General features: G+C 39.7%; 1 protein-coding gene across 1 annotated transcript in view; it reads right to left on the bottom strand.

Moving 5' to 3' along the window:
- RSPRY1 (ring finger and SPRY domain containing 1) overlaps positions 1-9401 on the bottom strand; it is a gene marked incomplete at its 3' end in the record, with an annotated part of 13890 nt that extends 4489 nt beyond the window's left edge. The window contains exons 1-4 of the mRNA XM_009587434.1: positions 9055-9401; positions 4929-4981; positions 3414-3526; positions 598-724 (exon numbers count right to left, since the gene is read on the bottom strand). Of these exons, the coding sequence (XP_009585729.1) occupies positions 598-724; positions 3414-3526; positions 4929-4981; positions 9055-9401 (640 nt within the window). The remainder of the gene's footprint in view (positions 1-597; positions 725-3413; positions 3527-4928; positions 4982-9054) is intronic.
- Positions 9402-14313: the final 4912 nt, after the last annotated feature.

The following is a 14313-nucleotide window of genomic DNA, read 5'->3' as shown; positions in this document are numbered from 1 at the left end:
AGGAAGGAAACTTAATCATCAGTTTCCAGCAGTGTACTAGAAGTGACAGGGAATAAAAAGTTCTAGACGAAAAGTCACCTTAAAACAGAATCCCAGCAATTTTCTTTTAAGTAACACAGAAGAGAGAATCTTTTCAGCTAACTACAATAGAACAATACATGTTTAGCGGAAAGACCATCTTTCTTTTTTGTTTCTATACAGCCTCCAAGACTAATTCGATACTCCTGCCTACTGGCTAAAGAACTATGTGTTCTCAGAAATTCACACACAGCCAGAGTAGGTCTACAGAAAAGACTGATTACCAGTGCTAAGGCAACAGACCATAAGCAAACATCGATCCACAATCACTAACCACACATCAGAAGGATTTGATCTTTTTAAGTATCTGGGATTGTGAATGGCTCATTCAGACCCAAGCTAGTGAGTGTTCAACACTTTAATCAAGCAGTAGATTCTGTCACACAAGGTCTCCCCTCGATGCAGAACATTATTCAGTTCTAAGAAAACATTTCTGAACTAGTCTGCGTTGTGGGCGCTAAAGCAGAAGGTGCTTCAGTGAGCCAAATGCAAGCTTTCAGAAGAATCCTGCGGCTTTACCTGCTAACTTCTCTGCTAAGCAGCCCAGTACTGCAGTTGTATTCCGGTGTTTGGCAGGGTGACAAGCATCCTGGCAAGCAGCAGCTCCACTTAAGTTTAATATTTCAGTTAGCTTTTGTAATGCATCCTGAAAAAGAAAAATCAGAAATCTCTTCAACATTACTGACAGATACAGTTTCCCCCCCCCAACTCAATGTAGTACAACAAATTATTTTTACACTATATTACTAAAGTCAGCATCATATTACAGACAGCATGGGATGGTGATCTTCCAAGATAATAAAGAACAGATGGGAAGAGAAGTTCAACGTACCCAAGAGCTGTAACTTTAAAATTACCACCAGATTGTTGGTCATTGTTGTGATCAACAACTCAGACACCTCTGGACATACAAAAGTGAGCTACCTATAGCAACAGGAACTAGAATAGTAGACAAAGGCAAACAATACCAACTGGCACATATGGCACTACTGCCATCTAATCTGTTCCCAGTGTCCTTAAACTCACACCCTTCCCAAAAGCAAAGGGCTGTTTTAGACCTTAAAATTCAGAATTAAAGAGACATGCCCCAAAAAAAAGAGCCCACATCCCCATCATAAATTTAGGATGCCGTCAGCTTTACAGGACGTCATAAATGATACTCTTGAGAGCATAAATGGCTTTCTGTAGTCACACTAATTTGGGAAGTAACCAATGAGGGTAATAAATCTAAAGTGCCATGCTTTGACTCGCTTCATTCAGGCAATATGGTATGGATAAAATTCAAGATAGATCTAGAGCATACCCTTCATTTTCAGAGTAGTTAGGGGTTAACCTAAAGCCAGAACAAATTATCCCACAGGGAGAACCCCACCCCACAAAGTTCCAAATCCGCCTCAACTTTCCAGACTTCATGAAAGTTTCAGCTGATTCAGATTGAAACTGCATAATCTCAGGCTAGAATCTAATTAAAATAGAAGAACTCCTCATATTGAAGTCATCAGCAGGCCATTTGGAGAAAAAATGAGTACTGCTCAGTTGAATATATATGTTTTTTTGAACCGTATTCTGGGCCACACTCAAATCAGTTTACTGTGCTAGAGTCTGAGGTCTGTACAGAGATAACACTGAGAACTAGTTATGTTGCCAAAAGAAAAGCCACACAAACAGAACTGATGAACAGGACTGATGCTAAGTGGAAAGAATAGAGAAAGAAGAAAGGATGACTGAGCCACAGACTTGGGATGGAAGAGCCTCACTAAAATTAGACTCTTGACATACTCTGATACTGCTTTTAGCCATTATTAGAACTGTCAGAGAGATCAACTATTTTGAGTTAAATAAAGACTTTATAGAATAAACAGTTTACTGCACTGCCATTTTAACTTTATGGACTTTATAGCCTATAATAACAGAAAATGAAATACAGCCTGCTGCTGTTCTCCAGCTGTCACGGAAGTGGGGCACTGACTTAAAACCCGTAAGACCAAAAACTTAAACTTCTCCTGAAAATAAAGAAAATGAACAGCAGCAAACACTTTACTAGGCTGCATGTGATGAGCAGATCCCACAACTGCATCTCCTTCTGCCGTAAAAGGATTGCACAGGAGAAAACCCTCTGTGCACCCCAGAAACAGGCACCTTATTCCTTTTGTTTTGTTAAGGTCAACTATTTCATAGCTAACTCCTTAAAATTAAAGTACCTAAATAAAAGTTATGTGGCTTTTGAAAAACAAATCATTTGATTGCCAAGTACATTGTATAGCCGAGCAAAAAATACAAAATCACTCTTCATATGGCGCATTCACAGTGGTCTCCATTTCCTGATTTCTTTTTCAAAGCAGGCAAAATTTCTAGTCATAGCTTTGCATTCAAAACCATTTTGCAGTCTATGTGACAGCCATCATACAACATTTAACTTGTTCAAAAGTCTCAGATGACTTTAATCAATAGCCTAGAGGAAAAAAAACCCACTTTGGGTAGTTAGAGAGCTTGACTAGCTCTCCAGCTACTCATGCATTTACGCAAGACAAAAAGCTACCAGCTTTTTACATCCCTAACAACACAAATTGAAAACTAAAATTGGCAGCATAAGAAGTAGATTGATAAATGAAAGCTGCAATGATGTCATCATCAATTTCTGATGAAATGAGATTATGACAAGCATTTAAAGAAAGACAAATTCTCTGTACAATCATCATGTTTAAAGGGATTCAACAATGGTTAGCATCTTGAAGCACTTGAGGATCTCACTAAAACACCTGTACCAACACAGTATGAACACCTCAGGTCATCTTTCCATCCAAAAAACAGATTAGTAAAAAAAAAAAAAGTATTCAAATTTGCCAAAACTAGATATTTCATAGTTTAAAAAAAATGTCATTTGTTTAACTTAACACACCCACTTTGTTGCATTCCTTACACATAGGGCAGGAACAAATTCAATAGTGACTTGTAAATGCACAGTTTTCAGAACTTGAGAACAAACCAGCAGAACTTGTACTGCTTTTGCAGCATCTGTACACACTCACTGCACAGCACGTATGTACCACATGGCGGGAGAGGACAGAAAAGCAGCTAAAGTCCAAAGGCCTCTTGTTCTTCTCCAGGGACTTTTTTCCTGTCTTTTTTTTCCCCCCCTACAGTGCTTCTAGCATTAAGTTACAATTAGATACCAAGTCATCACAAATTACTCAAAGTTGCAAGTTACACCCATTTTCTGAACAGCTAACAGAGTCTTGCATCGCTGGTGAAACCCACCCAGAAGCTATCATGGGTGTGGCAACCACAAATAACTGAAATTCAGCCACAGATAAATACATACGCTTTAGACTCACTTTTGTTGGCAGTGGACATTCATCAAGTAGTAGCGTTATAACAGCTGGTCCCAGGGGATCTTCTAATGGAATAACTCTAATTAAAGATTGGACAACTTCCAACCAGCCTTCATCTGTAAACCACAAAACAGAAGTAACGCTCAGAATTAACACTGCAATTCTAAAGTATTCAAAATACGTCCATAAATGTAAATCGAAAAATCCTCAAAATTACCCAGTGAGTTTACAGACACTAGGAAGAAGAAAAAAAAAACTTTACTTTTTACATCAACGTCTTAGTTTGCAGTTGTTCAGAAGTTTAAATTCAAGGAGGGAAAAAAGCTTACAGCAGCTTGGATCATAGTGAACACCTCTATTCTTTGGAGAACAGTCTTGCCCAGGCCAGAGCATCCCAGTTCCAACTAGTATTAGGAAGGAACACTCATGACCAGTATGGACAAGCACTTTGTTTCAGTGTGATACTCAAGAGTTCAGTCTCCAATGTCAACTCTTAAGTGTTAAATGCTGCATCCACGATGACACTGCAGAAATATTTCTTCTGGCCAGAATCAGAGCACTCTTCTTGAGTTCCCTCAAGTAACATGGGCCTCAGAGGAACTGCATTAGCTTGTCCCATGCCTGGTGGCCTGAAGAAAATTTGCTTTCATAAGGAACACCTCTCACTGTTTAATGAGTAGACAAGGGCTTCTACTTGCAAGTAAACAACAATCCACATAGAAGATGTTAAACTACTAATAAAGTTAACAGATTTGGATTTACAAGAAAGTAGTTCCCTCAGAAGTGAAAATAAAGACAGAGCCTGAATTTGCATACAAGCGAGTGAGGTTGAAGGGACTTAGCGCTCCCTTCAACAATGACAAGTAAATATAAGTAACACAGTAGGGTTTGAGTTTTGTTAGCACATTCCCCTGAAAAACATTTTACTGAATTGCTGTAATATCTAATCAGGTTGATTAATTTATTTTGATATAGAAATACACTTCTTAAGACCAGTACCAAGAGAGAGAAAAATTCATCTAATCAGAAATCTGGTGGAGGTCTTGAGCTGGGAGAATTTCTCCTACTGTAACAAAGATAAAACAGCCCTTGCACAAACACGGCTCATCTTGCAGGAGTACTTACGGGCAGGGTTGGAACAACAACATCAATAAAGCAGAGGTCTAAGGACAGCAAAACCCAAAACAAAAAGTATGTACTATTTGCCAACACTGGAGCACGTGAGTTTAAACCATGTCTACATACATATATGGGTTGTTTCTGCCTTACTGCAAACAGACATTCTTTGTGGCTTACGGTTTAATGCCATTACAATGTGTTTGTGGCCATCCGTTGGCTGCTTCTGGAGAGTTCACGTGGGAAGTTTAACGGAGTTCAAAAAAACTCAGGCAAACGCAATGAGCTCAGTGAAGCTTCTGAAGGGCAGAACTACATTTTGGAACCCACATCCCTAGAGCTACAGCAAGTCAAAACACATACTGCTACACAACTGAAATGCCCAACACGGTGCCTCGATACCTGTTTCTGCCATTTCATGCAACGTGATCATTGAATAAGGAGGCTCCTGGTCACTGAAAGAGATATTGCAGAGGTCAAAATTTATGCGCAATCATCAACATAATACACTGAATAAAATGATAATACACAGTCTGAAAATGAATCCAGTAAGTATTTAACAAAAGGAAGTTACATAGGCTGCAGACTGCTAATGCCATTTTCAGATCTGAAACACAGATGGGATTTAAGCCTTCCTCTGGCTCAAAGTCAACATCTGCATATCTACTATAGCTGATAAATGAAATTGTGATCCATATCTGCACATCTAAAAGCTGAACGTAAGGCTCAGGCTTAGTGCTATTCATTAGCAGGGCTCCTCGGAGTACGTAACAAGAGACATGGTCAGAGGTCATGAAGTGAACCAAGAGCAGTGCACAAGGGACATAGCTTAAACATGATTTTTTTCCAGAAATTCTCTGCTAAATATATAAATATTAAAAAAAAAAAAACAACCACAAAACTGAAAGGCAAGCCACCTAACAGCATCATAGACTTCAAATTCATTAACAAGAGCTGTAAGAAATAGTTAAGGCAGTTTAACAGAAGATATTTAATCCAATCCCCTTTCCGACATGAAAATCAAAAAGTTCAATTAGATCAGTTCCTCAGTCTGGTTTGCTGGAGCAAGGATAAGCAGCTATGGCCAGGTGTGTTTATCTGAGCAGGCACTGCCATTGAAAGTACCTAAAGCAAGATCTCAAAATCCTACTCAGTAAGCACCTCCAGGTCCAGAAAAAGCTTATGCAGCAGCATGTCCTAAACGCTTTATTCAGTGCTACTTAGGCACTGCGAACTAACCCCAGGCTTAGAATGATACATTCCACACTCAATTCCTATCACACAGCTCTGAAATGAAATGTGAAATACAGATGAATTTTAGAAAATTTCAATACAGATTAATCATGCAGATAATAGAACTACCTACTTTGGAGGGATTAATTACAAAAGAAGAGAAAACCCTCAGTTTTCACTAAAAATATACAATGTAAATACATGCTTTTCTTAAAAAAAAATTAACACATTCTTAAATATTTCCACAAGAAAATGCTAAAGTGAAGTTCAACCCATTTTTATATTGCCGTAACATTTGAAACAAATAGTTGGGGTTTTTTTTCCCCTCCAAGCATCTCTTTGCCTTTCTTCTGGAAACTAACCTCCCCAGCAGGAAAAAGAAGTGTGATACTGCAAGCAGAATTACCTCAAGAGAAAGGATGTAAAGACTCAAAGAAAGAAGAAAAAAACCCCCGTAAATACAAGTAAAGGCTATGATAAAAAAGGATGAAATTTTTATCAGCAAGATTTCTGATTCTGTCATGGGTGGCAGATGTTAGCAGTACTGGCACCGAGCAAAATCCTGTCCCACTGATTTGCCGTTTTAACCACTTAATTTCCAAACATCCCCTCCAGCACACACCTTACTCATTTGGAAACAAACAGTCATTTTGCTAATTTCTTAATTTGCAAAGCAGCACTTCATATAAACTCCAAAAATTAGTACTTATCCTTCTGAGGCTAGGAAATGAAACTTAACTCCTTTCCTTCTAGAAAGGAGGTATCTCTAGATATGAGAGAAAAAAAGCAGTTGTCAGATACGTTTTAGGTCTGAACTTTGAGATTTTGATGAAACAAAAAAGCCCCAAACAAGAAAACCCAAAAAAATAGCAAACAGGGAAAGCAACTGCTCATTGCAGATCACAGTATAACATCTTAATTTACAATTCATGTCAGAGTGTTCCCATGTATTAACTTTCAGTATAGAGTTTGGAAAAAAATTGTCAGAAAACAGGCTTTGCCTTCCATTCTTCAGACTGCTATCTTTTGCTCTTTAAGGATGTACTATCACACTGAAGCCCATATTTCCAACCTCCTGTTACTTACATGGTTGCATTTTAGTTTGACTTTATTCTTACACATTTTTTGACATGAAAAGAGATTTGTCAGCTTCCCTACCATTTCTCTCAGTTGTGGTGTTTTCAAAACTGAAAAATCAGGCTCTAGGAGGAACAGGTGATAATGGAACATACTTATTCCTACAGTCTCTCACTTACACTGAAACCCAAAATTTCCAGACATGATTTTTTTTTTTTTTCCTCCAAGTGAGCACTCCTATTAATCTAAAAAGGGCTATCATTAGCTTCAAGTCTAGCAGAAAGGCTCCTTAAACTTTTTTCAGACACATTTAGATAGTTTGCCTCGTGAACAGGCCCCTCCATTATTCATAGCCATAGGTCTTTGTCTTATCTGCAAGAACTTGTAATATTTAGCTGTGTTATAAAACCGGCTGTGTCTTACCAACTGCCTTAATATTAAACAAGTGAAACCAGTATACCAGTACCACTTTTGGGCTCCCCAGGACAAGAAAGACATTGCTATAAGGGAATGTGTCTAGGAAAGGGCTTCCAAAATGGTTGAGGGCTGGAGGACATGACATACAAGCAGCAGCTGAGAGAAACAGGTTTGTTCATCCTTAAGGGGGGGTAGTGGAAAGGAGGAGAAATCATATTGCTGTCTGCAACTATGTAATGGGAAAGAGCAGAGAGGACAGAGTCAGGCTCTTCTCAGAGGTGCACAGCAACAGGACAAGAGGCAACAGGGATGTGTTGGAACATGGGAAATTCCAACTTTTAAAAATATTTACTTATTTAAACCATGGGGGTGGTCAAACACTGGACCAGGGACCCAAAGAGGTAGAGAATCTCTATATTCTGAAGATGTTCAACACTTGACTGGATAAGACCCTGAGCCACCCGCTCCCACTAGACGTGGGTTTTAAGCAGGAGGCTGGAGTGGATGAACATCAAGAGGTCCCCCTTCCAATCTATGTGACTATGTGAGTCTAAGAAAGTATTTCACTGGAGTCTGTATAAGAAAAAACAAAAAAACAGTAGCTTCAGGAATTTGTCAGAAACAGGACTCCAGGATCAGCGAAATAACTATGGTTATTGTCCCTCAGTAGCATAGGAAAGCGCTTACAAGATTACAAAACTGATTGCAAGACCCACAGGAACAGAAACAACTATGCACAAAAGCATTGTGAAACAGCTGAAGGAGCTGAACTTAGGGGAAAGGGGAAGGCATGTGAGATTAGGGAGAGACTTTCAAAAAAATTGGCCATGATTTTAACTGAATGATTTGAACACAGACCACAAAATAAAACCTGTTAAATAACCTCTTAGATTTAGATGTTCGGGGGGAAAAAAAAATGTGTCCTGGTATTTCCATTTCAAGCATTTTACAGCAGGAAGGCAAACTCTCCTCCTCTGCAGGCACATTCCAGAGTAACAATGCAGGTATATGAATCAAGGCTCACTTATCCTGAGCCTCATCCACCTTAAACCCCAGCTGTGAAGCTACAACAGTGTTTTTCCTTCTGTTTTGGCCTTTCCAATTCCTAGCCTGCACCTAATGCAAAAGGTGATGAGTTAACTTAACCCATCATTTTTAAGGTCCTTTTAAAGCTTTGTAGAAAACAACACAAAACCAAAAAAAAAAAAAAAAAAAGGATGAATCCATAAATATCCCCCACACCCTTAATGGATGCTTTGAGCATGCAAGGAATGCAATACTGGGATCATGAGTCGAACAGCCACAACATGCGGTCTTTAAAAAGTAGTCAGACTTATAACTGGAAAGAAAACCTCAGTCTGTTTATACAAGCTAACAAAGATCAAAGCTCTCAGTTTTGCTTAACCATTTCCAAGGAATTAAATATAGCCTGAAAACAGAAATCTTGCACAACAACCAATTTTTAGGATGGAAGCTCCCAAACTCTGGAGTGTTTGTTGCTTCCTAAGCTGTATATCTATGCCAGGTAAGAAATACTGAGCACACTCCTCATCCCACCTGAGTGTAGGCCCATACAGGAACCGTGAGAAAACTCCTCAGCTCCTGGAAGAATCTGTACCTGGGCACTCAGGAGCTACTTCTATTACCTAGGAAACGTGCTCCTCTCCTAAGCTTCCAGATGGAAACACGTGGCTGCTTCAGGGAGGGTCAGGTGTAGATCGGTGAGAGGATGGAGTCACAGTTTGAGAGAAGACAAGAACACTTTCATTCATGTTGAATTATTCCTTGAGGAGGTACTTACTTATCTACTAACGTCCGAATTACAGCCAGTGTGTCAAGTACTAGCCCATCCACATTCTGTTTTTTCCTTCTTGGTTCGTGAGGCCCTCGACCCCTCCTGGGCGGACGGACAGGGTCCCTTGGGTGGCTTCTTGCTTCAGGTACATGTACTCTACTGTTCTCTGTTTGCCGACTCTGAGATTCCACGTTGTCTTCTGCTCCACTGTCATCGCGGCAAACACATGAGTTTCCCATATTGCTAGCCCCCAAGGCTCCCAGTAAGCGGGGAATGTGGTGCTCTAGAGTCAACAGTAAACCTTGAAAAAGGCTTCTGCTAGCATAGAACACAACCAAAGCAACTACAATCATCTAGAAAGTTTTAAGAGTAATGTTTGTGTGATCCTGAATTGTGATTTTTTTGCATTATAAGCGTTGCTACCAGCTGGAATGCATGGGAAGTTGGAGACTTAGTTTCCGATATAATCGGTTATAATACACATTGGTCATCCAGAAGGAGGTCTGAAAAAGCAAACCCAAAACAAGAGTCAGTGTTACTACTTCTGATGAATAACAGAAAAATTCCTATTTTAGTAAACAGAATCAGTCTCGGTGGATAAAGCACCTAGGAAACATAAGGTTTGTACCTGAAGTGTACTGTGGGGAGGGGGAAAGGAAGGAAGAGGAGGAGTAGGAAGTTCACTGGTTAAGTAGCTCCCACCCACATACCACTCCTTTCTACGCTACCTATTACTTCCCAGTTCTTCCATGGTTTTTGGATGCAGAGGAACAACTTTGTCCTTAAATCTAGCTGCTATCCTTAAAAGTGGGAGGTATTAACAGCTTCATTTGTTCTTCACCCTTTAGAGACATACTGCTCAAGCCACACAAGTAAAGGCTGCGCATTTAAGGTTCTCATTTCACATCAGGAATATTGAGTGTCATTTCCAGACTCACTCTACAAAATAGCCAAAGTTGTAAAGAACTAGTTCTTACCTCAACAAACAATAGTTTTAACAGTGAACTCTGTGTTTAACCCATCTGCACATAAACACGTCGTTTTGGAACATGCCTACATCAACTGGATTCTCACCCAAAGAAGCACCAAGTACCGACCCTGAAATAAACAGGAACTACAGACACCATTTTAACACCAACAAATCTAACTGGGATTTTGAAAGGGGTGTTTTCTGTGCAGGTTGTATGCTTGTTCGGACCTAGCGTCAACCCACTCTTCCCCTTTTTGGGATTCAAGACTGTTTCAGTCATTCTTTTGTTCTTTTTTTCAAATGGTTTGGATAAATACAGGCCCGCTAGTAACTGGGATTGTAGGGCAGTCCCCTGGAATCACTGAATTGAGAATGCTAGAAAGAACAAAAGGATTCAAAATCCTGCCTCATTACAAGCTATTTTCAAGCCATAGGGTATATTTCTATAGAACATTATGTAAAGTCTCAGCTAAAATAAAGCCCTTCAAAAGACATCATTTCACTGCTTATGCACTTCAAGCATGCCAGAATAAATAACTAACTTTTAAGACTAAACTCATGTTATTCTTTTAAGAATCAAGTTTAACATTTAAGCTAGAAGAGATGGTGAATATCCTGTAACAGGTTATTACTGTTCTACAATTGTTAAATAATCTATTTAACAGCAGACATGTAGCACCATAGAATTAAAAGAAAGTCAAAGACAGTTGCCGCCTTTCAAATATGAAAGGCTCCCTACTGTCGGAGCCAACCGGCAACTGTGCAATTGCTGGCTGCCAATTGGGACAAGATCATAACAACGTTATTGGGAAGACAGACACGGGTCGTATAAGCAAGTCTCTGGACATACAGCTGTCACTGGAAAAGCACTGCAAACAAGCTCTCCCAGGCGCTTCTGTAGGTTTGAAGTACGTTATCTTCTTTTAGCATGGTGAAAAGTTCAGTATTAAGAAATTAACTGAAGGCTAACTTGGGGGCAGGGAGGAATCCCTCAAGGGATACTAATTGCAAAAAAATACAAGATCTTGACTTCCGGTTCAAGAAATTCCTAAACCACAGATCATTAAAAGGGTTTCAGCATCACAACATGCTTGCCTTATTCTCTAAGCAGCTTGACCACAACAAGAGGTGGGACATCAGGCTCAGGAGTCCTTCCATCTGAGCCAATACAGCTGTTATCTTCTCAGTCAGCAAGTAAAATGTGAGGATGCCAATACAGATTGCATAGATCTTAAATGGAATTGTGCAAGACCACAACTGGTTCAAATGACTTTAAAAGGTTGGGAGGTTTTTAGTTGGTTTTTTTTTGTTTTTTAAAGAAGAGCTAGCTATGTGACATGCAAAACATGTCTTCCAAAGGAAAAAAAATGCATATATGTATGAATCCAGGTCATTCAAGGGTATTTTAGTAACTTATGTTACCAAAATGTAAAACTGCATTGCTAGTCTGTTACAGATTTAGAATCTGAATTTAGTTAAGCTGTGCTGTAACTTAAGAAAACTTTAACACAGTGAATCTACCCTGTCATCAAAACGAGTATGGAAAAGCTGTATTTTAGGGATTAGCAGTGAGTAAGAACCTACCTTAAGGAAACAAAAATCGACATAAGTCAAGATTAAAACTGATTATTGAAGCCGAGGTTTTTCTATTTGACAACTTAAAGCACGGTTAAAAACAAGTGATTATGATCAACTCACCCTTAAGTAAGTTTGGTTCAGGAACAGTTGGGCTTGCTCACAAAGCGCTATAACAGAAGCAGACTGTACTTCCTTCAGGGCACAGACGCAGTTGTATCCAGAAAAGCAGCACTCTACAAGCCTTTATCGTGGGCAGTGAGTCATTACGGTTGACTCTGCTTTCACTTTTAGGAACTATGCTGAAGAGTCCCTGAAGACAGAGGGAAAAGAAAGAACAATTCATTTGGAAACTGCCTCTACCTCCTCCCTACACCCGCCATGACATCAAGTCATGCTGTTATTTTCAGCCTCGTTCAGCCTTTATGGGGGAAGTTCTCTCAAGGCTTCAAAAACCAGTTTGCTACCTACTAGCTTTAGGACTGGACACAGCTCAGAAAACCCAATCTGTTTTTACAGCCTTGGTATTCCAGACGCCATAGCAAGTGCAGAGCAGTGACCGACTCCTCCCCTCAAATTACTGCTTACAGGAGGAAGAAGGGAAGCAATAATATCTGCTACAGTAGAGTAGGGACAGCAGAAAATAAAAGCAAGTGCACTGTAAAAGTTGATTAGATAGAGGGAAAAGAGAAATGACAGGATAAACTCCCCTTCTTTAGTAAAGAGCTGAGATTGACAGCATTCACTTGGCTGTTGCTTACCATCACATACAAGGAGTTCATTGTCAAGCCTCAAAGGCTAAATAATTAGGAACACAAGGCAGAAGAAGAGATTGCTACAGATCCACCTCGCAAACCAGCTTGTCTGGACAGAGTACAAATGCACAAAGAGAGGTTATGAAGTGCAAAGGAAAAGCTTTTTAAGAGAAGTCTTTTAAAACAGTGATATACCAGACTGCATTTGAGCTAGCATATTTTTCAAGGACAGCTTTACAACATTATGATGAACTGTGACTGTAGCATTAGGCTGCTGGTGGCCACCCCAACTCCCTCACTCTCACTGCTGAAGTGAAGAGGACTGAGACATCAAACTTCGGTTCAGGTCAGCTGCAGGATGGAACAGGGAAATACAGCAGAGAGGGGAGATGCAAGTGATGAGAGTGATCAATTATGCTTCTGTCCAAACTCAGAGACCTCACTGACACAACCAACACACAAAACCAAAAGCATTTTGCACATCATGAAAGATGAAATACAATATTGTTTCAGTAAGAGGTAACAATCTCTGCATACAGAGATGGAAAGAAATTTTAAAATTTAACTTCAAGTCTGATTTTTGCAAACCCCTGCTCTCAACAAAACCTGGACACAATAATATGTCTTTTTAATTCCAAAAATACTTAACAGTCTACTTGCAAATATTGTGAGAATAAAGAAGAAAGGGGTTTTTAACGACTTTGTCTAAAAGAAGGAAAAAAATTCAAGGAGCAAAACCAGAATATCACAACAGCAGTATCAAGACAGGCCAAGATAAGCCTCTTGTCCTACCTGGCAGAAGATACTTCAAGCCGGGCATAACAGCAAGCATACAATAACAGAGAAATAGGCTCTTTCCTAGAACGCTCACCCAAGAGTCAATAGCTCAGTCTCCTGAGAAAAAGGCCGTATGTTTGTTTTGCTGTTAAAACACAGCTAGGGAAGGGAACTAATCTTTCATAATCCATTTAAATTCTTTTTCAGTAGTTACACAGCTAAGAGTCTCTGCAACTGCTTTTAAGATTCAGCAGTCTTCCATTATAATGTTGTGGCCAACTGTCAACCAAAGTGTACTAGTTTTCTTAAAAATTACGCTATTGGAGAATTTATTATGGTTTGTGACTTTTACCTTTCATGTTTTAATATCACAACAAAACATTCTTTAACCCAAATACGTTATGAGCTAACGGCTAAGATACACCTAAGCACCAGCACAAGAGTAAGAACAAGTTTCCCTGGAAGGCCACTGGAACCGAAACCTATTGCCTCCTGTCAGGGCTATGACAACATCGTGCAAACACCATTTTCTTAAATGATTAGTGCAAGTTAAAGTAGATCTGAAAGTCTTCAGATGAAGCAACTGTGTGTGAAAATACCAGCAAGAGCTAAGCTACAGGACAGGAAGAAAACAGGTTCTCCATGTTAAAAGCTGTGACCGCCTTCCCCATGATTAGCTCGATTTTGTGTCATTCAGATACACTGCAGTGCTAGAAAGCCCCCTCCCATCAGTTTTGCACTCACCTGAGGAATATTCTTTGGCAAATTTAGAAAGTGATAACAAGACTATGAAAGCTGTTCACAACAGCAGCCAGATTTATAAAAGTGATAACACTTTTATTTTGCTTTGAAATTATTTTAATGAAAGCTTGACTTTTTTTAAGTGCAAGAAATGGAAAGGGCACCAGCCAGTACCTGCTTTTCAACTGGCAGGGTCATCCATTCACTCGGAATTCTGACCATCAGATGTTACTGTGGGATGCAGGACTATGAAGTTGCCAAACATTTCATCAAAACGCAAGTTTTTATTCTATAAGAAGTATCTGGTGCCGATACCCCTCTCTCTGAACAGATACTGCGGGAACAGCAGAGAATGCCAGTGTCCAACATCTCCTCCTTCACACCAGAGAGCACCCGCAGGACACCCACTGCACGGCCACCCCGGCACGTTTTCCCCTAAACAAAGCA

The sequence above is a fragment of the Fulmarus glacialis genome, unplaced genomic scaffold (genome assembly GCF_000690835.1).
Source record: "Fulmarus glacialis isolate BGI_N327 unplaced genomic scaffold, ASM69083v1 scaffold9801, whole genome shotgun sequence".
In the NCBI taxonomy this organism is placed as follows: Eukaryota; Metazoa; Chordata; class Aves; order Procellariiformes; family Procellariidae; genus Fulmarus; species Fulmarus glacialis.
This window is presented reverse-complemented; position numbering and strand designations above follow the sequence as displayed.